The sequence below is a fragment of the Pezoporus flaviventris genome, unplaced genomic scaffold (assembly GCF_033815535.1).
Source record: "Pezoporus flaviventris isolate CSIRO_AGI_PZ_B2104156 unplaced genomic scaffold, CSIRO_AGI_Pfla_v1 ptg000007l, whole genome shotgun sequence".
Classification (NCBI taxonomy): domain Eukaryota; kingdom Metazoa; phylum Chordata; class Aves; order Psittaciformes; family Psittacidae; genus Pezoporus; species Pezoporus flaviventris.
Genome location: NW_026892555.1, coordinates 94,859,024 through 94,885,060, shown reverse-complemented (window position 1 = coordinate 94,885,060; position 26,037 = coordinate 94,859,024). Strand labels below are relative to the sequence as shown.

The 26,037-nt window shown below is 39.7% G+C and overlaps 1 protein-coding gene and 1 long non-coding RNA gene across 3 annotated transcripts in view; one reads left to right on the top strand and one right to left on the bottom strand.

Moving 5' to 3' along the window:
• Positions 1-2,339: 2,339 nt before the first annotated feature.
• Positions 2,340-3,879, bottom strand: LOC133267337 (uncharacterized). Its single transcript, XR_009742749.1, has 2 exons — positions 3,814-3,879; positions 2,340-2,864 (listed from the first exon to the last, which is right to left on the bottom strand). It is a non-coding gene; the product is annotated as an uncharacterized LOC133267337 (long non-coding RNA).
• Positions 3,880-5,491: 1,612 nt separating this feature from the next.
• Positions 5,492-26,037, top strand: part of DCDC2 (doublecortin domain containing 2) — a 58,029-nt gene continuing 37,483 nt past the window's right edge. For both annotated transcript variants that reach the window (XM_061449585.1, XM_061449586.1), the window contains exons 1-4: positions 5,492-5,785; positions 10,797-10,848; positions 24,483-24,559; positions 24,672-24,803. In XM_061449585.1, the coding sequence (XP_061305569.1) occupies positions 5,493-5,785; positions 10,797-10,848; positions 24,483-24,559; positions 24,672-24,803 (554 nt within the window). In that variant the 5' untranslated portion in view covers position 5,492. The remainder of the gene's footprint in view (positions 5,786-10,796; positions 10,849-24,482; positions 24,560-24,671; positions 24,804-26,037) is intronic.

The window sequence follows — 26,037 nt, the reverse complement described above, 5'->3', positions numbered from 1 at the left end:
AGAAACACCAAAGAAAACTACAGAAAGAGAAGGAAATCACAGGTGTCATCAGAGGACTCCTTCTAAATCTCTGCTGAAGACCTTAGAGAACTTCGGGGAGAACTATGGTAGAAAGGCATATGGATGTCTGTCTACAGAGAAATTGCCTCCCTAGTGTATGGTTTGTACATTTAATTAGTCCTGTTCATATACAATAACATGCCTGAACCTATTACCTGTTTCTTCTCCTAAAATACATGATCACAGAAGTGCCATTATATAAAGAAAAAAACCCCACAAACAACAAAACACAAACAAAAACCAGATTAACCAGAAAAATGTAAGCTTGCTTCCAGACAGTAGATAAGTGTTCAGTGGATGATCAGTGCAGCTCAATAAGAAGAGAGAAAAGGCCCCATGGAAAACTTAAAAAGTATAACATTCATATTTAGAATAATTTCTATTGCATGAATGAATCAGGAATACTCCACTGATAGTGTCAGGTGCCTTTATCAAAGGTGGCTCCCATGACACACTGAGAAATCTTTGCCTAGAGAGCATACCTTCACTTTCTATACAAAGACCACATGAGAGATAGTTTTTAACTTTTTACCTCAGGCTAACCCCCTGGAATGTGCTTCTTCATGGAGAACTATTTCCTCATATGCCTTTAAGGGTATGCAATAGCCTTTTTCCTAGGTAACCCTTTATTATCTCAGCTCTCTCAAGAATGGTTAGAACTCTAAGACATGTCATCAAAAGCTGTAGCTTCAACTAAGGTTAATGCTTTATTTAAGAAAAAAATAATTGATCCTGGTATTCTAAGGAGGTTTTGATCTTGCAGTTGTAGAAGAATGTGAAATTGCTATGACATGGGTTTTAAAATTTACAACTGCCCAACTGCATCAGTATTTTGTTTCTTCCAGTTAGGGCATGTGTCTGAAAGCTGAACTACCCAGTATATATATACATTAAACTGTCAGTTCAGACTGTCCGATCACCCCAGAATTACAACTGGGAATAAAGTGGCTGCTATTGCTTAGTCTGATTTTTAGATAAGCTGCACAAAGGTGTAGTTATTAAGTGTGAGTCTCAGCACTGTGTACAATCGAACAAGCTGAATTTTGTTCTCTGTATTTAGAAACTTTATCATTTTGCATTCTGTCAGTCTTCAGCACTAGGACATGTTCCTGTCTTCATGACCTCATGTTTTGCTGTCACTGAGCCTTGTTGCCAGGGACCTGCAACAAGCTGCAAGATCGCTCCTGATCCTGAGATGCCTCACAGCATTTTGGTGCTGAAAAAGTGACCCTATTTGATGCTATGTCACTATGCCATGGCTCTGTTCTCATGACATCCCCCAGTGTGTGCTCATTGACTTCAGGTCCATCATGTGATCCCGACACTTGACCTGACTCCAAGTAAGATGAGAGGTCTGACACTGCTCCATCACAAAGAGATTATGTGTCTCTGGATTTATATTAATTGTGTCAGTGGGTTCAGCAGCTTTTCTTGTTACTGTGGAGAATGTGACAGGAGATTGCTTAGGAACTGAAACAATAGTGGGAATAAGCGCTCCAGCCCTGCAAAGGCTAGAAAGAGCAGATTCTCATAAATGAAGGCTGCTATCATCAGCTGAAGTGCTTGAGATTTTCTTAGCTTTTGGGCAATGGTTGCACTAAGGCAAGACAGAAAACATACTAACACTGGAAATACTCTAAGTTTGTTTTTTGTTCCTATCACTGAAGAAAATGTTTCATCCTGAAAAGACTTGTGTGAGGTAATGGGCCTGTTGTGCACTAGACAGTCATGGTTGCTTTTCAGGAGCTGAATTTCAAGGTCGTGCCTTAAGAATAGGAAAACAGATTCCACTGTAGCACAAGTAAGGGGACAGATGGCAGAAACGCAAGCAGCTGAATTTGAGAGATGAAGTCTTTATGAGGCATTGCTATCAGCTATGGAAAGCTTAAACTATGGGCAAGATACTCTATTGCAATTATGCAAAGGATTTGTAATGTGCTCCCAGTTTTGGCCAAAGATTTTGCTTACCAGTTCCAGGCTGCTTTAAGTCTCTGGTATCATTCAGGGGATGTTTTATTGCAATCCACAAAAGTGATTGTAAGCAGTACGGCTATAGGTAAAGACCAACAGTATTCTGGAGTAGTGCAAATGTCAAAACAGGTGCACAAGTAAAATACTCAGTGGTTTATACCTATGCCAAAGACAATGTGTAATCGCAAATTAGGCCTAAGATCACCTTAAGTAGGAAAATCTGGCACAAAATAGTAGACAAATAGTTGGCATATCACTACTTGACTGCAGAATGATGTGAAGGTCATCAGCATTTTTGGTGTTTAAACTTAGGCATATTTTTAATGTATTTTTTTCATTTCAGGTTGCAACAGATCAGTGTTAAGCAGTATTAATTTGCGGATGGTAAATGTTTGGTTCTCCCCTTTACTAGACAGAAGCAAACCAGCAGCAAGTAGAGAAATTGAACTGTTAACCAGTAACAGCATATTTGACTTCCCTCACCCTGAAATTGCTTTCTGTAATGCTTAACTGCCCTGTTGTAACTCACAGCAGGGGGGTAATTTTCCCATCAAAGGAACCAAGATAAAAGGGAAGAAAAATTCTTTCCATCACATGTGTTAAAATCCATTTGGAAGAGCAATTGTTACTGTACACTAAGCAGTTCCAGGTAGGAAGATGTAGACCAGTTCTAGTCTTGCAACAACCAGTGGGGAAACGGGGTTGTTAAAGGACTTCAGTTCAAATTTAAGACATTTTCTGTTTATTTTCTCTCAGGTTTCACTGCTTCTTGTACCCAAGCTGTGGCAAAAATCCAGTGGAATCAAAGCCTCTGTATTTTATTATGCAGCTTCCTGGAAAGAGCAAAGCAGATAGCATTAAAAAGTATGGCCAAAAGGCATGTCCCAAGTATGCCTAAAGTGTTGTCAAGTAAAAAAACTTTTCTGTAGTCAGAATTTTGGTGGTCTGGACACACCAGAGACTTGTCTGTACATTGAGTAAGCCTGTAAGACCCACTCTTGATTGATTTTTTACAAATTTTATTAATCTGAGATTAAACAGGTCTACTATTCTGATAATGCAATATCCAAAATTACTTCTCAACCACTGGACAATCTGGAGATGTTTGGCTGACAATTAGCAAGAAAATGCAGCTTCAAGTGGATCATTTGTTTACAAAGTTTTTTTAATAGTTTAAGATTAAAATGGTATCAGTATGATTTCATGATCCAATATAGTTATCTATGAAACATAAGGAAGTCTTTTGATGATGGCAGCCATTGGATCTGGTTCTTAATAGGTATAAAAATATATTTTTTATACATGCTATATCATACCTACTATGCAGAATTATAGAAATCGACTTAAGAAAGACTGCAACATAATCTCATTTGACTTTACATCATGTTCTTTGAATCAGGTGTGTTACTTTACGTTTTGTTGTCCACGTTTATGTTTTGTTAAACCGCATTTGTCTATTGTTTTTCTGTTTCATTTTGTTGATGTATTTTTGTTTAAAATAAATTGTGCCCGAGGATATTCTTCTGATTTATCAGGCTACTGTTCATGCTGTATTTCAAATTGATCTTGGTTTAGTAGGGCAAATCATCGCTGAGTCTCATTAACTGAAATTTTCCAGACAGAACTGCAGGTTTGGGCCAGCTCAGCAGGAGTGATATTACTTCTTGTGACTGATCCTGGATGCTTAAGAGAACAAATTATAGCAGACTTACTCAACCAAAGAATACCAGGAGTACCGAAAAGCCTTCAAATATTCCAATGCAAATAGCAAAATAAAATTACCCAGACACAGGGGGGGTGCAGCTTAGTTCTGTGTTACTAGCAAATTTTGCCCATTCAGATGGTAGACCTGCAGCAAAGATCCAATTTTCAGGAATTTTTAGTAACTGACAAGAAGTAAAGAAAGAGTAACAGCAAGTATGACTTTTCAGTGGTTCGTTTGTTTTGTGCATGGACCTTCCTGTACACACAACTGGGAATCGTTAGATGTTAATCATGAACCAAAGGCAATTACCAGGCATCAAGTAACTAAATCTTCACTGGAGAAAGCATGTGTCAGATTCAGCAAGGGAATATGCAGAAGCAGCCAGGCCAGAGCGCTTGAAGCAGTCACTCGTGTTGTAGAAACTGCCTTTTTGCTGGCGGCTGAACCTTGCCCTTACCTCCACGCCAGGGCACCTGCCTAGCGTTTTCGTTACCTTGATCTAAAAGGTCTAGTAAAAGTCTGGTTTATTCTTGAGAAGGAAATAATTGACACGTTCAGTAAGAAACCCCAAGAAGAGCTGGCTAGACGTGAATGAAATAACGTGGTTTTCACTCCCTCCTTCTCCTCTACCGGGCGCGGCCGCTGCCTGCCACCGCCTACCTTCCGGCCCATCACGGCGGGGCCAGGGCCCGTCAGGGAGAGACTTGCGGGTGGTTAATCCTGTACTCACCACCATGCGAACGGCGGTCCCTCTGAGGCGGCGCGGGGGTCTGTTACCGGCGGTTAACGGCGCTTACCGGCCGCTCGCCTGTGTGGATCCGCCATCTCACGGCAGCTCCGCCGCGCCTGGTCGGACCTGGCCACCGCATTCTCCCTGCCCGGGCTGGCTGTGGGAGCGCTAAACCGGCTCAAGGTTTCACCTCCGCCGCCGCTCCCCGCCGAGGGCAGTTCAGTGGCCGGTACCTTCCTCTGTGGCGGGGAGCCCCAGCGCACTGCAGCGCCTGAGCTGCTGGGGAGGAGGAGGCAGAGCGGGGACTATCCCCCCTCGCTCTCTCGCTCGCTCAGGTGCGGGGCCCTTGGTCCGTTTACATTCTGCCCGTATTGCCCCCGCGTCCTTCGCCGTGCCTCTAGACACGACGCCTCCTCGTTCTCCTTCCCCCAGCCCCTGTCCGGTGAATAACTGAGCAGTGCTTTGTGCGGTGGCTCTGGGTCCGTCAGGCTCCTAGTAGGCTGTCGCCTGGCTGGGCAAGGGGGAGGACGAACAAACCCGGGATAAAGTTCCCCGAGGAAACCAGGGTGGCAGCGGCAAGTCGCTTCCCGTAATGGCAAGGCTGGAGGATAAATACCCTGGGAGGCCGTAGGTCCCCTGCAGTCCATTTTCCATCTGTGTAGGATCTACCTCCATGCAATGTTGTTGTTTTGGTTTTGTTTGTGTTTTTTGCCTGGGTTAGTGTAATCGGCGTTAACCTCCCCAGGTGCCAGGGAGCAGCAGCAGCAGGAGCTGGTTGCCAAGGAAGAGCCGCTCTCAAGACGCTGACCTGAGCTGTGCCGCAAGCCCTGGGGAGGCTGTGGTCCCTCCCCGCGGCCCCGGGCTCCCTCCTCTGCCTCCTTGGAGGTGGGCCCTGGTGCCCAGGCCTCGCCTGGGTGTGTGCGCTTCACCCCGCTGTCAGGGCAGAGGTGAGAGGGTTGCTCGAGCAGGAGCCTTCTCCTGAGTAAACTGGTGGTGCAGGCACCGGGAGGTCCGAAGCCACCGAGCATGACTAGTACTGGCACAAAGGGGTCGTGGCTCTCGCAGCCGACGGTGAAGAGCTTGCTGGTATATCGGAACGGGGACCCTTTCTTCCCGGGGCACCGCATTGTCATCAGTGAGAAGAAAGTGTCCAACTTTGAGGTATTCCTGAAAGAGGTGACAGCTGGGGTGAAGGCACCCTTCGGAGCTGTGCGTAACATCTATACCCCCCGGGGTGGGCATCGTGTCCGGCAGCTGGAGGAGCTTCGAAGTGGAGAGCAGTATGTGGCTGGTGGCAGGGAAGCCTTCAAAAAACTCAAGTGAGTGGCTAAAAAGTAATATCAGATATGTATGGAACTTGAATATCAGGGTTCGGGGTTTGGCGCTGTGGTGTTACTTCAGAAGGCTCCCACCCCCTTTATTAGGCATTGCAGAAAGAGGACTTAAATGACTGCAACCCAAGGCAAAAGGAAAGGTGCTTGTAACAGATAAAACTGCACAAGAGCTGCAAGACACAGAAAGGCTGCTGTGACCATCAGTCACATAGTGCCATTTCCTTGACATGACGGTAGAAAAGGAGAAACAGCCTTTTAACTTGAAGGACATGCAGCAATGGCATGATGTTGTGATACGTGTTTTTAACTGAGGGGTGAGTGGTAAGAGGGAGAAAGCTGCAGAAAGGTGGAGTCTTGACAGTCCTGCTGTGAAGCTGATGAGCCTGGGAATTTAATTCCCAACACTTTCTTGCTAATTTTATAAAGTCTAAACTATTCTGCCTAGCTATCCACCTCTCCATTACTTCTGTTCGTTTTGGGTAGGTATCTAGACTTTTTATGACCGCAATATCTGAGTCCCTCCTGTTATTTAAAAGATGACTATTTGCTTTCTGTTCCCTCCCTTGATACCAAGAATTGAGATGACAGTTTCTCTGTTTTCTAATGAGTGACTGGGATGGTATCATGGAAGAGATTTGGGCTTTTAGGTGTGATTCCTGAGTGGCTCTGCATGTGATCAGTAATGGTTCTTAATTCTGGCAGTGAATTTCTTTGTGGGCATTTTTCTTACAGTTGAATTAAAAACAAAACAAAACAAAACAACAGTCTCAAAATTAACAGTCCCTTTCTGAAGGTGGTTAGGAATTTATATGCTAAACTAGCAGCTTTATGGGACCTTGCTCATCTTGGTTTTGCAGAGTTCAAGACACTACTTCTCCCAGGAGAGCTCATGATGTTTCAGGAGAAAACTGTGTAATGAGCAGGATTTCTGTCAGCACTCTTACTATTTTTGTCACTGGCTGCTTCTGAACATTTATTGAAGCTTCTTGTGCTTCAGTGGCAAAGCAAGAGGGAAAGATGTGACAGGCTAAATATAAGTCCCTTTCCCTCTGTACTGTCTTCCATGTCAAATGCAGTGTTCATTTCTCAAGAAAGATCTACCATATCTTTTTGGTATTAAATGCTGTGATTCTGTGGATAGCTTAAAGTTGTTAGCTGTCAGCACATCATGTTTCACCTCCCTAAATGTATTTTATGTACAACAGACAGGGTAAATGTAAGTAAGTGTTTGGCATTAGCATGTACTGTGTAGAGAACTGAGCACTCTGGATTTATTTTGGGTGGGAAAAAGCATTCCTTTTTGTCTTGTTATGTTTTATGGTCAGAGTTTTATGGTGAGAGCTTTTTGGACTTCTATGGCTCCAACATCAAACAATACAGCTAAGAATTTGAGGTCACCAAAGAGAAAACCTTAACAAAAGCTAGCCTAAAGGACTTTTTAAGAGAAGGTTGGTTTGTATATCCCTTGATAGTATGCCATAGACCTGTACTGTAGAGAGGATAAATGGGATGACTTGAGATCTTTCCCATCCTTGTGTTCAAAGTCGAGTTCTTCACTATTAGTATTTATTTATTTATATAGTGCTGTAAATGTTGGCAGTGCTATTACCAGCATTATTTATGACAGGATGAAGGGCTTAATGTTGATCTTGTTCTTAACTGCATTGTAGACAGAATGGTAATTAGGGAGTCATCCATAAACGTCAGAGGAGAGGATGGGTTAATTGAAGGGGACAGTTTTCTGAAAGATATTGAAGGAATTAAAGAGCGTATGTCTCTGTTATGTGTCACAGGCAAAGATAAAAGCTGTTGAAGCTGCAAGAGACCAAAGCATCTGCCCTAAAGGATCTGCCTCTGGTCTGACAGCAACAAGAAGTTTGTACATTATTTTTTTTCCCCGAGTGTTGCTTATTGAGCACATTCATTGCTGTGATAGACTGAACTTTGGCATGGTGGCTTGTGCCACTTATGTTAGGGAATGTAATGGAAAGGAGAGAATATACAAGGAGAAGCAGAAGCTGAAAGTGTCATTGCTCCACTTCAAGCAGTGCATTTGTTTCTTCTCAGGTGTCTTATACTGAGAAATTAATCTTTTTCTTCCCTGTCTGCAGTGATTTCTAGACTAAACTTTGCTCTCCTTTAACACTCTCATTCCAAGCACTGAATTGTAACATCTTTAGATGATACATATATATTTAGATGAAATATACCTTTGAAGGTATGTAGTCCATATAAGCTGCTGCTATGTTTAATACTTAAATAAAGTGATTGGCATTAAAACATTTTGCTGTTTTATCACTAACTTGGGTAGTCATTGAGTGGAAGTATCTCTGCTTTCTTAGCAAGTGGATATACTGTGGTTAAGTTTTTGATCTGGAATTTTTTTGAATGCTGTTATCCCACAGAAAGCCTTTGGCACTGTCTAAAACTTTTCTCATTTGTGGACCTCTGAAATTTGACAGCTGAGTGCCCAGACCTCTGCATAGCGAATTTAAGCCTTTGACTATATATTTGCTCTTCTTTGTCACTTTTCTTAGTTCTCCTCGAAATAATTCAGTGGTGCCAGAGAACAAGAACCAGGGTCAGCAGCTTATTTCTTTTTAGTCTTGTAGGCTTTAAGACTTTTTGTTTGTTTGTTTGTGGTGGGGTTTTTTGTTTGTTTGTTTTTGTTGGTTTGGGGGGGGGTTTGTTCCTTTGGAGAAACTTGCAATACTTGTTTTTGTTTTTGTTTTTTAAACATGAGGTTTGCACACTTTGTTTTTAAATACTGTCTTGTGTTGCTACATTTACCTTGTCCATATCACAGAACCATAGAATAGTTAGGGTTGGAAAGGACCTCAAGATCATCTAGTTCCAACCCCCCTGCCGTGGGCAGGGACACCTCACACTAAACCATCTCACCCAAGGCTCTGTCCAACCTGGCCTTGAGCACTGCCAGGGATGGAACATTCACAACTTCCTTGGACAACCCATTCCAGTGCCTCACCACCCTCACAGGAAAGAACTGTGAACTCCTTATATCTAATTTATTCTTCCCCTGTTTAAGTTTGAACCTGTTACCCCTTGTCCTATCACTACAGTCCCTAATGAAGAGTCCTTCCCCAGCATCCTTATAGGCCCCCTTCAGACACTGGAAGGCTGCTATGAGGTCTCCACGCAGCCTTCTCTTCTCCAGGCTGAACAGCCCCAACTTCCTCAGCCTGTCTTCATACAGGAGGTGCTCCAGTCCCCTGATCATCCTCGTGGCCCTCCTCTGGACTTGTTCCAACAGTTCCATGTCCTTTTTATGTTGAGGACACCAGAACTGCACACAATACTCCAAGCGGGGTCTCACGAGAGCAGAGTAGAGGGGCAGGATCACCACCTTCAACCTGCTGGTCACGCTCCTTTTGATGCAGCCCAGGATACGGTTGGCTTTCTAGGCTGCGAGTGCACACTGCAGCTGGCTCATGTTCATTTTCTCACCAACCAGCACCCCCAAGTCGTTCTCTGCAGGGCTGCTCTGAATCTCTTCTCTGCCCAGCCTGCAGCTGTGCCACATCATTGGCATGCACTTTCAAGCATTGCCTCGAAGCCTTGCTGTGTCTCACTGTCCTTGCACACTCAAGCCTTAAAATCCCTGTGTCCATTTTGTGGTTCCTTGATAGACAATTGCCATTCTTTCAAAGAATTTCTTCTTTCTTGCTTCTACACCTTTGTTCAGGTCCCATGAATTGTCAACTTCAGCCAGGCAGGAAAGTTTCCTCTAGCAAACAAATCTTATCCCAGCCGTCAAATATAGAACATGACATTACTGGAGGGCTGCAGATGCATTACGAAAGATTTTTTGGTGAGCCTGCACTGTTGCTTGCACCTGACATTTCCAGATAGGATCTTCTAGCCTTAAAAGCCTGGCAAAGCTTTCTCACTGAAAGTAGGAATAGGGGGAACCTCTAACAAATGCCTATCACCTAATGTTGAGTTAGATGCTCCCTGCATAGAATAGATGCCCCAGTCGTGGGTTTGTTGTTTTTTTTTAACCTCATGATCAGTTCTTGGTAGAAGGTGCTGAAAGGTGCTGCTGTACTAAGTTGTAACTGCCCATGAAGGTGTCTTTTCCTGCAGCACTGAGAACTGGAAATATCTTGCAGTACTGGAAGATACTGAGAGCTGCATTCATAAGAAGAACCACTTTCCTGGCTCTCAAAGTGCTGACAAGGGAAAGGAGTTAGCATAGTCTGGGTACCTGGACAGTTGCCTGTTTGCCAGTCTGTGGGTTACTCATGCTTAAAGGCTTATTTAATTCCCTTTCATTGGAAAGGCAGCATACAGCTAATCCATCACTGTGTGTTTTAACTAACAGGTCTGTGTTAATGCAGTGTTTTTGTGGAAATATTATTGTGAAGGAGAGCAGTTTTGTTCAAATAGAGATTTTTTTTTTTTCTTGTCCAGTTGAGGCTTGTATTTTCTTTATTCACAAGATAATTGTTCAGATTATATTGGTTCATCACCATCACGAGAAACCAGGATATACAGTGTTTAGATATATCCGTGTCCTGTTGAAGCACAACTGTAGATCCTTTTAAACTTTAGCAGATGCCATGGGTCAAACTTGGGCATGGAGGAAAGCTTTAAATGTATCAGAGACTTAATGCAAGAAACTGAGAGGCAAGATGCTGAGTTTGAAAACTCTGGTAAGTTGATATTGTGCTGAGATTTGTTGATGCACATCACAATAGTATGTGAGCTTCTTTATGACAAGGGGGCTATTGATGGTCTGTACTAACCACCAGTGACTTGAAAGTAGATGATTTGTTCTCCCCTGTACTTTGTATTGGCCCACGGAGCTAGCCTGCAGGTTTATATTAACACTCCTTCATTAAAATCTTAAATTAGTTACTTTGATAAATTTTAAAATTTAAATTTTAAAAACTTTGTGTATGAAAAATAGCAGAAATATTTGCATTGTGTAAGTTAATTGCTTCTGTAAGTAATCAAAACTGTTTTCCTTCCACAGCTATTTGAGCATTGGAGAAACAAAGAAAAAACCTCCTGAAGCCAACAGTGAGGTAGGATGTCTGAAATAATTAAGTAAACTTGCAGTTAATGTTAGTGACATGCCTGCAGGTCTGATTTTTATACATAGATTTATTATGCTTAATAATAGAATTATCGACCATTCTGAACATATTATTTCAGTGATTATTACTCTGATTGCTCTGAGCATGATGCACTGATTGTCTTATGCTCAGCTTTCTGAATTGCCACATCCAGTTGAAAACTTTCAGTAAAGAAAGTCTCTTATCTTCACTGGATCTGGTCGTAAACCTAAGAGACCTTTTTTTTTTTTCCTCATGCAAAAAAGGTGGTGGGAATGGGAATTTTGGGTGTTTTGGACCAGCAATTTTTTTTCAAAACTTGGTATTTTTTCTGGAGTAGGGATATTTTTGTTTGGAAAAATGACAGTTGAAATACTTTTCCCAGTCACTGCCAGTGTAAGTTATAAACTTCTAACAAGTTCTAGTCCATAATTCTTTAAGCTCTCCTATGCTGTCTTCAACAGTGCTATGCTGTAGTCTGAGGAGGTAACTGCAGGCTTCAAAACACACTGTATGTGGGGTTTTGTGAGATGTGTGATTCTGCATTATTTTTGCTGTTTTATTGTGTGTGGGAGCAATGATTCCCAACAAACATTTGAATTGCAGCTTCTGCTTGGCAGGAAGCATCAACTCACTTGTTTTCCAGTTTCTTTCACCTTGTGCTGACATGCCACGCTTCCAGCAATTTAATGGTTTGTGTAGTGGATGTTTTCAGAGAGTAGGACACCTTGTACTAGAAGACCCTCAAAACTGAGGTCTTAGTGCCCTAATGACATTTACTGTGATACTCAGATATTTCTTATTCAGAGGCTATGAAATATGACATCTGCATTTTATAATTGATCATAACTTTGTAACTCATATTTTTTCCCAAGTTTATTTATGCAATGACCAGAACATTGTAGAGATAGTTGTTGTTTCTGTGTAGCCATTCATGTTTCTCTGTTGCTTGGGTCTTTTTTACAAAGAAAAAAGAACAATTTTTTAAAACTGGGAAAAGCTAATTAAATACTGATGAGTCAGCAGGATTATACTGTATTGCTGATGTATATTTATTGAGCAAATCTCCTTCACATAGGCACTGCCTAAGCTTTCCCATGACATTTATTCCTAAATTCAATTTCTGACCCCCAGCATTTTCTTCTTCTTCCAGTCCTGAGTCTTCTTTGACCAAGTTTTGTGAATCTTAATGAAACTAGTTAATTGCAGTGTGCACAGGCAGAGAATAAAATCATTATCTCACTTAATTATGATCTAAGTAAGAGATTATAATTGTGGGAGGGAGGGAAGGAATGGAAAAATGTTTGTACGTAGTAGCATTGCACTTTCCTAACCTCTAACACAGGAAACATAGTTCTGAACCAAAAAACGTACCTTTGGATGCATGTCTGTTCTTCAGTATTTTTTCTGAATACTTGAATATGTGTGTAGGACTATATTTTGTATTAAAACAGTATTTGGGTGAAAAAGAAAATTATTTTTACATATCTAGAACAAGAAAAATAACTTGAGGAAGTTGCTTCTAATTATCTCCGAAAATGCAGTGGTTTGGATTCACTATTATCTGTGAATCTCATTAATAATGTGCAGTGTGACTAACTGAATGTGCCCTTGCTGAGAAGATAGTTGCCTTCATGGAAGGCTTTAGCTAAATCTCCTGATACTGCCAGTTACCAGTACAACAATAGGCTTGCTACTTAAAGGCTAGTTTTAAGGCTGATTGTTTTGCAGCATATCCTTAGAAGATTCTTGATATAATACAAATTCGGTGCAGTTGGAGAAGTAGTTATAGAAGTTGTGGGTTTTTTACTTACAATTGAGAGAGGCTTCTATTATTTCTTCTGGAATCATTGTTCATTGTAAATTATCTTAATATTTTCATCCATCTCTCCGACCTTTGAAGTAAACGAGTATAAACCATCTATTATCTCAGCTTTCATTCTTCCTGTTTGACTTACGTTTGCAATCTCCAGTCTCTGTGGAGAGCTTAACTCCCAGTGTTGAGTTTAACTTTATGTGATTGATTTATTTGGGCAAAGGAGTCATAAAAATGAGATGAAACCCTAGTAATAGTCTACAAATTTTTATCTGGGATTATGAGTAACACAAATGTTTTCATGCCCTAATCATTTAATCCTAAAAATGAACTTTCAGGGGGCTGGTTACAGAAGTTTTTATGTCTAAGTGTATTTATGTTAAAATGATGTGAGGAAGCAAGTTCTGTTTTGTTTTATTTTGTTTTGGTTTTTTTCAGGCATTCACTTAGAAATAAAAAAAAACCCTAGATGTGCTTTAGGACCAGGAGGAGCAGCAGTATTGTCTTTGATTCTGTCAGATTTTCATCAACAAACAAACAAAGAAAAAAATCATGTTTTTTCCATGAAGCCTTGTAGCAGTCTTGATGCTCTAGCCCACAAAGGTATTTTGCTTTTGTAAGGCCTTATTTTAGATTGAATTTCAGCAATAAAATCCCCGTTTGTTTCATTAAAAGCCACATCTCTCTCTTGTCACTGCTACGCTGTTATGTGCATTGGACACTTCCTTGCCTGCTTGTAGTTTTTTCACCTTAGCAATAGCAGCAGCACAGCAGTTTAGGCCCTTCATTCTCTTGTGGCTTTAACATCAGATTGATGTGCCACTCAGCTGATTTTCACAGTGACACAAATTCAGTTCACTAGGAGTGTTCATGACAGTCAGAAGGGTGAGCTGTGCCTCATGAAGAGGGAGAAAGAAAAGATGAAATCAGAGCTAAAGGCAGTGAGTAGCTGCCGCTGTGAAGAGTGAGAGAGTACCTGTATTGGCAAATTGTATCTGGCTCAAGTGTTTTACTGACATGGCAATGTTTTTTCCTCTGTGTTTTGCTGTTTATCCCAGCAAATAAGTGGTGACATGTTTCTTGCACTGTTGTACTTGTTCTGTATGGAAGGCTGGAATAAGTTTTCTAGGAAAAATCTAATTTTTCAATTCCTGTTTGGTTGTCTTTGCAACAAGGTAGTTCTGTGGAATTGTCACATCCCATCTTAGTTTAGACTTTTTGGAGAGAGATCAGGGGTAGAGAATAAGTTCAGATTTCAGTCGTCTTTTCAACCAGACACAGCAGTAAGGGTGAAAGAAGACACTTGTCCTAGAAGCATGGGAAGACTGTGTCAGTCTCAGCAGATGGCCTGGATCTTGGCTACTTTAAATCCTCTGACAGAGCGCTCCCACTATAATAATATGTCTCAAAACTTTTTACAGTTATGTTACTTGTACAGAAAGTAGTAAGAAGATTTCTTTCTGACTCAAGCTAAAGCTTCGATGCAAACTATTCCTCAGGTATTTTTTCATCCATCGCTTATTTTGGCAACTGAGCTTGTTTTGCAAGAGAGATCCCTTTTGTACTGAATGTGATCTGCAAGTACAAATACATTTTAAATGATGTGCTTGTGGAATCTAACAGTTAATCTCTTGAAGAAGTGTGGACCAGCAGACCTACCATTTGTTTATTATTATAAGCTTAATTGTTTGTAAAAGGTATTGAACATTATTTTCCCATTATAATGTGTAAAGCGTGGACATTTATATTCCTCTAGGCGCTATACCTGATCTAGATGGTCTCTCCCTGTGCACTCCAAAAGATGTAATTTTACTTGTCATTGGGGCTGAGTAAGCTGCTGAAGAACTAGCTGAGCTTTTGTATGTGCAAATCCTGTATGCAACTCTTTTGAGTTTTTTTGTTTCACAAAACCGGTCAGCTGAAACCTCCTTTCTTCTTTAACTTCTTGTGACGAAGGTTTTTTAACACATTGAACTAAACAGTCTTTGCAATGTGTTATTATTATAAAGGCAAAGAATTGCAATCACCAAAGAAAAGCAGATGCATTTTGATATTCAAGAGCCAGTCTCTTGCAAACAAAATAAAAAAAACCTTACAGTGTCGTATGAAACAGCATCTATTATCAAAAGTTCATGGTAGGCTTGCATTAAGCTGCTTTACTGACCCATAAAGATAGATTTTGGCCTTGGTTGAGAGCAGACAGATTTTCTTAGGTAGTAAAAACATTAAATTTTTGGTCTGCACTTCACTTTTTCCCCTGGGATTCTAGGACAAGGTGATTGCATGGCAAACTCTGACACAAGTATTTTTTGTGCTGCTCAAGTTTCATTGTCATTTGTGTTCTGCTTGGATTTTTTTACCAACTTTAAATTTATGAAGTTATTTAAGAAGTTATTTATGAAGTTATTTAAGAAAACAATGTAAAGCACATTAAGATTTATCTCTATACTATATAGAGATAAGGATGGTGTAGACTCTTTTCCTTAGGTGCTGCACTGTTGCCTATGATGTTTAAACAATGAAAACATCCTGGTCCACAATTTTAGAACACTTGCTGACCTACGGTGTGTTTCTAGCATTATCCATCAGTTGGGAATGGCTGTAGGGCAGTAAGTATGAAAACAGACATTTCAAGAGCTTGTTGGTTGTAGGCCAGATGTGTGGCTGGTCGAGGAATGGTTGCTTTATTCAGTTTTTAGAATGGTGGGTTCATTCCAGGATGCTGTCATTTAGCATTACAGGTATGGCTCTTAGACTGTCAGATTCGGTGATATGTGTCAGGGACCCTGGTGTGAGGGATGCAGTAGGGGACTCTCTGCCCACCACCCACCAGTTCTTGCCCTACTTTTCCAGTTCCTGATTCTTCCCATGTTCAGCCTAGGTACATTTCTTGTGCTATGGTTGCCTTACATTGCAGTAGTTTTGTCCTGGTCACATTTTTTCAGTGATTCATCACTTTTTTGTCACTGTTTTGCGTAAATGCATTTTACTGTTCCATAACTATTTCAGCTTCAGCTCACACCATGACAAGGGGGTGTGAGGTGGAAAATACAATATTTGAGACTGGTTGATTGGAACTTACCATCACAATTTAAAAAAAAGAAAGCATTTGAAATGTTTCTGTGAAAGTATTTTAAGGAGCTGCAATTTCTCTGTCTCCTGCTGCTCTTCCATATTTTAAAATTCAATTCATTTAGTATGATTTATGGCAATTGTTACTTCTGCATCTTTTAAGCTCATCTTTGTTGTGGAGTCACCACTCGCCTGTCAGCAGTGATACGATTGGATTAATTTGTAAAAATTGAATTTTGGAAGTTTATAATGTTTTCTCGATTTCAGAAATTACTTTGATATGCTTATGCTGGATATACCTTGTCTTTAGCATACTTGCATATTTTTTCCTAGTATATTCTCATGAAAAATCTCCCTATTTATAATTATATTGTTTATTTCAAACCTAGCATTTATCATCTCTGACAAATGTGCATGTCTAATCATAAGAAAAAGCTTTTAATTTTTCAGTGGGTGGAATCTTGATTCACTTTTAACTTTGAATTAGAAATGGCTCATTGATACTTTCCCTGTGTAGGAGACAGTCTCGTGAGGGTGAGAGAGTGCCTGAACAGATATCAGAAATGATCCCAGCATGTTCAAATTACAGCCACTTTATGTCAAAATAATCTATCTTCACAGGATATTTTTTCCTCATTCCTTCCTAAGACTTAGAAACAAACAGGACTTATGCTACTCAGAATTACGCTATACAAAATACTTGTATGACTGGAAATAAATATAATATAAAGGTCCACTCATACTCCTGTGCAGATATGCAAAACTAAACCCTCTTGCTACTCCATATCTGACCAGTTTGATTTCTTCTACTGCTGGTGTCACAGGCTCAGTAAGGAATTTCTCATTTTCTGGTGCTGAATTAATTAGGAATTCTACTGTAAGCATAGTTTCGGGAATAAGACTGTCAAAAGGTAAAGATAAAAAAAAATGAGATATATGTCCTTGATCTCCTGAGCAACATATTTAAGACTTAAATTTTATATGTCATTGTTTGGTATTTAGTATCCTAGTAACATAATTAGCACAACAGTTCCTACAAAACAAATACTCATCCTGAGTGTTCATAATCTGATGCCAGGAGGAATCAGAAGAACTGACCAGACATGCAGTTAAAACATAAGCTGTCTTCTAATAGGGCCTATGAATTAATAAGATTTCTCTTTCTATCATTCTGTATACCTGAATTGTGCAATTTTGAATATTCTAATTATCAGCTTTCTTACAGATGGATTTAATGGATTTTGGAGCAACAGAAAGACTTGTAGAGGCTTTTGTTCATGTCACTGGAGAATTTCATGGTCTATATTGAGTTTTATATGAAACTTGAAAGTTGATCTCTTCCTTGATTAACATGGCTGCCTTGTTCTGTAGGGTAACTGCTCTTTCTGGTCTGTGAAGAGTCTGGAAGGGAAGAGTTGCCAGTATTGAAGCTTTTAATGAGGCACGTTAGTCTCATTAAAAACTAGTTGCTGCATATTGCATTGACTTATTGGAAACTTTAACAGTTGCTATCTTTGATTAAAAATGATGAAAAAATTTTTTTTTCATAGGGTTGCTTTTTGTTCTTCAGCTGTCGTTGATCACAGGTTCACAGGTTCAAGCCCTTCTGAACAGCCATGAAGGCTAGAGGCTTCTTTTTGATTTAAATGAATCTAAGGAATTGGGAAAAATAGAATTGTCAGTATTATGTCAGTGACAGAAAAGAGTCTCAGGATCTATTTTGCTTGAATAACATCAGCATTATTGATGCCATCATTGTGTGTGTTGTAAGGAGTGCAGGGTATAAATAACATCATACAACTCAGAGAAGAAATAGGAGGGATTCTTGGGATCCAGAAGCAGCACAGGTGTGATCAGTCTTGGAGCACTGCACAGGCTAAGTGCCTGTGCAGATAAGGCCATGCCATTGTCTGATTTATCTCAGCTGAAGATCTGGCCTCTAGTCCAATGCCCCAAAACAATGATGGATCCCAAGAGAAACATTTTTCTTTTCAGGGCTTAGCTAGGTGCGGTGAGACTTATCCCCAGATGCACAAGGGATGTGAACTCAATATCACCATAGTTGAAAAGGAGAGCAATTCACTTTGGAGGGGACCAGAGTGGCTTTAAACACTTTGTGAATTTTGTAAGAGTTTTGAGGTCTAAAAGTTTTGAGTCAGTACATGGCAATTTGTTCTGGCATTGTTGTCCTGGCATAGTTAATTTTGTAGAATCACAGAAGAGTTTGGGTTGGAAGGGACCTTAAAGCTCATCTAGTTTCAACCCCCTTGCCACAGGCAGGGACATCTTCCACTAGACCAGGTTGCTCCAAGCCCCATCCAACCTGGCCTTGAACACTGCCAGGGATGGGGCAGCCACAGCTTCTCTGGGCAACCTGTGCCAGGGCCTCACCACCCTCACAGTGAATAATTTTTTTCAACTGTCTAATTTAAATCTAAATTTCTGGCTTATCTATGCTGTGTGTAGGCTGATAAGTTTGTGTACTGTGGTGATGTTGTGGCCTATTTATGTATGCCTAGAAATACACTCAGTTAATAGCAGTTTCAGTGGTGCTTTGTGTCCACACCAGTGGAAAGGCTAGTAGTCTCTTGCTCAAGGCTGTTCTATACTATCCAGTGTACCATCTAGCAACACAAAGTAGCCAGGGGAATGTAGATTATCCAGCTTAATTACTATGTAAGGATAACTAATGGTTTTGTACTGACCAAACACCTCAGTGACTCTGCATCATCTGTCCAAGTGTATGAAAGTGACCATTAAAAAAAACAATTTTGTGTTTCTATGTAATAGATGTTTCCTGTGTTGTAATAGCTTTAGAAAACTTATCATTCTAATTTCCTTTGATCACTGAACCTTGAACATTCCTTTCTTTCACATCACAGTGTGGTGATAGTGTGTATAAATGGGGTTTTGGTTCTTTTGACCCCAGTTCTACCCTAAGGGAATGCAAATATTTGTTCTCAATTTTTCTGAGCACATTGATTAACAAACAGACCATTGTAACAAACTGGCAAAGCCATGGCTCATTGCATTAGCTGATAAATTTGGAATGTGACATTGTGTTGAAATACTTAAAAAGAAAAGGTTAGTTATAAACTGATGTAATGAGTGAGATGTTCATAGCACCCAAGACTATATTAATACAGCAAGAAGAAAGGGCAAGTCTTAAACCTGTATAAATCAAACCAGCATATAGTGTGTGGTTCAGGGAGGTTGTGTTTTTTTGACTGTTGTTTTGCTGCCATCCAGAATAGCTGTATAAATATGTGTAAACCTGTACATCTTGCAGTTGCCCAGTTGCTCCCTTTGATGGGAGGCACTTCTGGGAAGAAAAGGAAAGAAATCAGATAGTCATACCAATTCTTAGCTCTGGATAGCTAGCTTGTGTCCTCATGGCAGCCTGTGAATGTGCTCCCAGACCTCTGTATTTAGCATGTCTCTAATATAGAATGGGGGGGGGGGTGGTGGCGGTGGTGGTGGTGAAGCCAAGAATAGTACATTTCTGTTTAAAACTATTCTCAAGTGCATAAATTCGTCTTTTTAAAAACTAAATATGCAGCTTTTTCAGAGAACAATGAAAATACGTTTTAATGAACTCTATACTGTTCTGATAGACAAGGACTGATTCTCTGAAGTGTCACATACCTCTTGCAAGTCCCAAGTAGCCAACAGGAGGTTGGGTAGTTTGCTGAGTCTGTCCCACTTTCCAGTCTATATTTGAATGATAAGTGTGAAAAGGATAATGTAGCAGTCATAGAAGCAAAAACTTTATGCACTGGGATCAACTAATAGGTTCATACCAATCAAAACAAATACACATAATTTTGCTACATCTCCATTTTAGGGATTGTGTTTTTTACTTTTTACTGGTTAACACATTTCTGAACAAAGAAGTAAAAAATACTCTTTTTTTTTAATCTGTATTTCAAGCCAATGTGTGGGTTACTTAGAGCTTTAGAGCATTGCATGAGCAAAAGCCCGTTAACAGTGTTCTAAAAAGGAATAACACATTTTTTGTTGATCTTCAGTCCTTCATGTGGTCAGCTGGACCACATAAACATAATAGAAATTTTTGTATGAAAGTTATAGTAAGTTGGTATATATATATGTATGCATGCACACACTTTATATGCATACATAGATGTGGATATGCAAGCACTAATTCAAAGTGATTTTCTTACAAAAACTGTTTTTCATATGTGTACATATAGTAGTATTCCTGAGGTAATGGTTTGGTTGCTGATCATTTTGCTTTGTTTTTTTTTTGCCTGCAGTCAACAGTGGAAGATGTAAGTACCCTGAAGTATATCATGCAATATGTTGTATGTGTTTGCTAAGTGTTTTGTCTGTGTTTGTTAAATTTTATGCATATTGAGCAAATTTTTTTAGCATAAGTGAAAAATATAGAGAATGTTGTTATAAAGCAGCTGTGCGGTTGCGGATTTTTTTTGTTACCGTATTTCAGTTAAATGCTGATCTGCATCTTGTATTTTTATTTTCAAAGGAATGTTAGAAGGTACTCAGCAGCAGCTAACATTCAGCAACACAAATTCAGCTGCAGTGAATTCCAGCTGAAGAGGAAAGCTGGGCTCTAATAGACCCTTTGTAAAATGTATTCTGAAATTTCAGTGTTTACAGAGATCTCAAACACTGCAGATTGATCCCCACTCCCAGAATCTAGCCTGTGTTGAGTTTAGCTGCTTTGTTTTTCCCAGACTCTGCAAGGTGCTTTGCAAAATTTGACAGGTAGTAACTCCTCTCTGAAGCAAGGATCATCCACACTGCTGTTGGTGTAAGAGGCACTGTGGAAAACAGCAACAAATTCATTGTAGAATAAAGTGGTAAAAATTATGGTAGTTTTGAGTGTCTGTGATCCCAGGGTACATTTCCAACTGGTTTTAGCTCCTTGTTGCACTTGTTGCAAATTCTTATCTGATTTCTTGTCCCCATCTTAAAGTTCCCCCTGAGTTTCAAGTAATATAATGCTTTCTCCTTCCTCCCCTAAATACTTTGTGTTGTTGCTGTATGTTATTGTGTAATAACTCAGATGAGTATCCCATCACAAATTATGAAATGTTGGCAGCATTTGTGAGGAGGATATGGAAGCTGCCCTTGAATGGGTCTTTTCAAACAAACTGAAAATGTGCAAAATTCAAAGATAAAATCATAATGGGGCCAGACCATTGATTAATGTGCAATTGCTGACGTAAATGGGAAGGTGCTGATTTACACTGGCTGAGAATGTGGCTTGTGAAATTAAAAGAAAATGAAGGGCTTAGGGGGCTAGTGATGCTGGTATCTTAATGTAAGCACAAACTTTTCACCCAAGACCACATCACTGTTAATATGTAACTCTTCAGTGCCAGAGGGGTCAGGCTATTCCAGACACTGCAGCCCTGTGGTACCTCCTACAAAGGAAACAGGAGCAGAAGCATGAATGCTTTAATTAAATCCTTGGTCAGGTCTTCTGCTTTGGTGGTTTGGCATAACTCCCTGTACTTCAAAAGAACAAGATTGATTTACAGTGGCTGGGCACTTGGTCTTTTATTAATGTATATTTCTGTGCATTGAAATTATGTGGCTTGCTTTTCATAACCATAATAAATTTAACATTAGTCTGATATAAATTATTCTAAATTCTAAGAGTTAGTAACTTGAAGGCTGTGCCAAAAAACCCCAAACCAAACCAAAAGCAACAAAACCCAAAAAAACCAGCAGGACAGTCACATTAATTAGAAGAATGGTGTATAGGGTAGAGGGTTTTGTTTTCAATCACAGTGCTGTGTACCTCTAGCCAAACTGTTTTTTAAACAGGTGGCTTCAGAGCAGGCTAGAGTTGGTTTTGCTGAGTTTTGTGCTTTTGTGCTTGAAGAGCTTGATATACTATTCTGTAGCCAGAACATACTTTGGGTATCTGTAAGTTCTCTCTTGTGCATTGTGGAATACTATACTATACTGTGTGGCAGTTGCTTGCATGTTTGCATACTTGCCAGCTTCAAAATTAGAGATGATTTACACAGCTCATTTGCAGTGCCCTGTGCAGGCACTTTCCTCTGTTTGTTGTTTTATTGTGTTTTGTTTTTTAATTTTCTTATAATTCATGTATTTATTTCCTCCTTTCTTCTCTCTCATTTGCAGCATCAGTGTTGTCCCTGTGTCCTGGATGAATATAAAGAGTTTATATGTCTTTTTGCCCCCTGAAAGCAGATTAGGTGTAAAATGTACCTTCAGAAGCCAAGCAGTCCCAAAGACACTAGTTACCCCTCATCTTCCAGACAAACAACAATAGCCTAAACATCAGCTTGAGACCATGTGGACCCCAAGAGCAGTACATTCGTCCTTGCTATTCATGTTGGGTGTGGCAAAAGACTCTTCAATGCTCTGTGCCACTGTGGTCCAGCATTTGCTTAATTTAGTCCACGCTACTCTGTTCTAAGCTCCCAGAAATTGAGGTCTGGTCTATGCACTGTGGTAAATACTTGTGGGTGTTTTAATAGTGTCATAGTCACCTTAGTGTTTCTATGCACTGATTTTTGTGGTGTTACATTAGTAAATGTAATATTTGACCAATGTATTCTTTTCACCTTTTAAGACAGTTACAGTTGATCTAAAAATGCTTAGCAAAACAACACAAAATTGTATTTTATTTTGGTTTAGGCCATGCTTAGGTAGAAGAAACAAACATTGTCTCTGCCCAAGCTGGTCCCATCTTACAGTCACCTGAAGTTTACTTGTTCAAGAACAGGGCTGACTTGTTAGACCACAGAAGGCTGCTGGAAATATTAATGCTCTTTGATAGATTAACCCAGAAATCTTGTCAGAAAGCTGATGCCACAGTAGCTATTATTGGGAGAAATACAATCCTTTGAATAATAAATGAGCACTTAACATGGCAAGTTGCTTGTTTTCTCAGGGGCTGGGTGATTGGACTGCATGCAATAACATGATGGCCGCCTTAGGAGCCTACCTTAATGGTTTCATCAGCTGAATTAATGGTTTCATCAGCTTGCAAGAACAACTAAATAATTGGGCACACATGGGACTATCCTAAAGTGCTCCTTTATACTTAGTGAATGCTTTCTAACTAGTTCCAGTAAAGTGTGGATCATTGGAACCTGTGCGTTGCAGACTCGATCAGAGAACTTAGTTTGATGGCCTGTTTGGAGCATGTGAGAGCTTGAGCATAGGTATCAAGAGCACAAGTATGCATGAGGAATCAACTTTTAGAAAAAGCAATGTGAGGCTTTACTAGTTATATATTGAATACCTTATAGGGGATTAGTCTGGCAATCTAGCATCTATGCAGAGAGGTGTATGGCCAGCCAAAGTTAAGTCATTCCTGGCTTGGATGCAACCTCTGTTTGGAGTCTAAATGTTAGGACCTGGTACTGTGGAAGTAAATCAGTATTGCCTTACACTTCAGTAGCATACTTTTTAGAAAGTTACCATATTTTTTCTGTTTTCTGAAGCCTTCAATTAGGTTGCTTATGTTGGGCAAATAACCTTGATGGATGACAGCACCGATAGAAATGTTTTCAGATGTTGCAGCTTAAGATATGTTTTCTTTTTCTTCCTAGAGACTCAATAAATTTTCATCTCTAATTTTGGTGATTTAAATGACATGTTATACTCTGAAAAATGTGCTTTAAATGTATCTGCAAGAATGGCTGAGCTCCTAAATTATTTGGCAGTCGCAAAAAAATTTCTTTGCTTCCCCTAATGAGATGTATTATAGCAACCTCTTAGTCTCCTCTTGCTCTGTTTCCAGGCCTGTAGTAGTAGGTGTGAATCTTCCACCTGATTCAGAACACATTGGAATTAACAGAAAGTCTATGAATTATAATTGCCTTAGGCATTAAGACATAGCATACATACAGTCTGGTACAAAATTTCTCATTGTATGTGGCCAAGACAAACATGTATATGTGAAATAATTATTAAGGAGTAAATACACTGCCCAGTAAATTGCTTGCATAAAGGAAAGGTCCACTAACATTGTTGTCACAATGTGGCAATAGCATCTTTCTTGCTGTCTCTCCTCTTGTAGAAGACCCACCTGATTGTTCTCAATACAATGTCTCCTCAAAGTAATACAGGGAATAATGCTGGAAATAGCCTATGTTTTATTCTGAGAGCTAAAAATCTGCAGTTCATTTCACTTGTGAGTCATCACCCTTTAATAAGCGTAGTATTCAGCAACCTTTATAAATGTCTGATAGATTTGGATGAAAAGACCTGTGCAAGAGGAAAAGTATTTATTACATAATAATTATTATTACATACTAGCAAAGAGACCTATAGATGACATTTATGGTTAAAAAGAGAAGATGGTTTAATTGCTTGGACCATGGTTATGAGCATTAAAGACTAAGAAAGCGAAAACAGTGTTTGGAAGTGTTGCTTTGGGTCTCTAGGAACAACTGAGAAGTCACCAAAGATGTCCATACAATAATAACCTCTCAGTGGAAATCATACATTGTGCCATGTTGCACTGTGGTGTACTATGCTGTGACTGCTCTCCAACATGTATATAAAGCTGCAGAAGTAATTACGTATTGCTGTGTGTAGAAGGTGAAGCTGGAAGGGAATAAAATTTGTGGTTTAAAAACAGGAGCGTCTTTCTGCAGATATGCTGCCCCCCTTGCTGGTGGTGTTTGAGGCAAACTCGTTCCTAATGTGAAGATTGAGTAATTTCTAATTCTTTTTTTCCTTGCAGGTCAAGCCTGTTACTCACAGTCGAATCACTGTGTCAGCCCGGTTTCGAAAACCACTCCAGGAGCCCTACACTATTTTGTAAGTAGAATTTTCAGTTAGCGAACTGCCATTTCAGGGCTGGGGGTGGTGGCATCTTAAGTAGTTTTGTTTAAAATGCTCCTCTAAATTATTTTACTTTGCTTTATTTCAGCCTGATTGCTAATGGAGACCTCATTAGCCCTGTAGTACGCCTCCTCATTCCCAGGAAAACACTGAATCACTGGGATCATGTTCTTGAAATGGTTACAGGAAAAGTTACCATCAGAAGTGGGGCTGTTCACAGGTATCAGGAAGCTATTTACAAGATACATGATACATTTGATATGTGTAGATATGTTTTTTGCAACTCCATAGGTAGATGTAATGGATCATTTCTGCTTCATGGGAAATTCCACTATAAGAAAATCAAAATACATGTAGAAGTCACAAATTAGAATATATTGACTCCCAAGCAGCCTTTATGTTTCATTTTAACTGCCATTTGAAAATGCAAATAGCTCAACTTGTTTCAACTGTTATTTCTTGATTAAATATTTAGTTAGCAGGCATTTTATAATACAATAATAATGCAATATATTTAGTATTAATAATTAAGTTACAGGCCAGAATAAAATAAATGAGCATGATAAAGTTGGTGAAGAAGTTTGTAATATGCAATAATCGGTGCTATCCATATTTCCTTTTAATTTTGGTATTTAAAATCATTGGGGCAAAAAAAAAATCAAGAAAAATACTATAGATTCTTGGGTTTTTGAAGACCTGTGCTATGATTAGGATGTGCTCTATACTCAGCCAGCTCAGCCTTGTAATAAGAGCCAAGGCCAAAGTTGGAGTTGGGAGTTGCCAGTTCTAGTATCTCAGTTGGGCTGAGTTATTGTGTTCTCCCAGGAACAGGAATTGAGCTCTTGGATAGGTAAGTTTCAGTCCCTGCGGCTCTGTAAATAAGCTCTCTAAAATAGTGTAAGGTAGTTGTTGCAAGTTTTAGAAGAAAATGATATATACAGCTTCCATGAGAAACGTTGTGTAAATGGGCTGCCAAGGTGTGTACAGGCAAATTATTGACATTCCAGTGCTGCCCCATGAGGAGCACGTTACAGAAATCCATTCCTCAGATGGGAAAAAGCCTTTTGTAGAAAATCATTCTTCACAGCTTACACAGTGTCTGAGGCTAAGCTTGCAAAATCTTTCTCAACCCAGTGAAGATAAGGTAGTCTTTCAATTCTTCTGGTTGCTTTCCCAGAGCCTATACTGATGAAGGTCATGCTATCTGTTGACTGTCAGCTCTTGCCTAATTTTTCCTCTCAGCCCTGCATTTCTTTGCTCCTATTATTTGGCTACTTAGCACTTTTACTTGCAGCTAACTAAACTTACACACGTTGCAGCTTTCTGGATCTGTTTCTCAGCTAGTATAGCTCAGAAGTGAGCAAGGTGACAGTGGTTTACAACATACCATTTTTTCCTGCTCTTATGTTGTTTAGCAATTTAAAAGCCTTTCACATTTTATTCTTATTACTTGA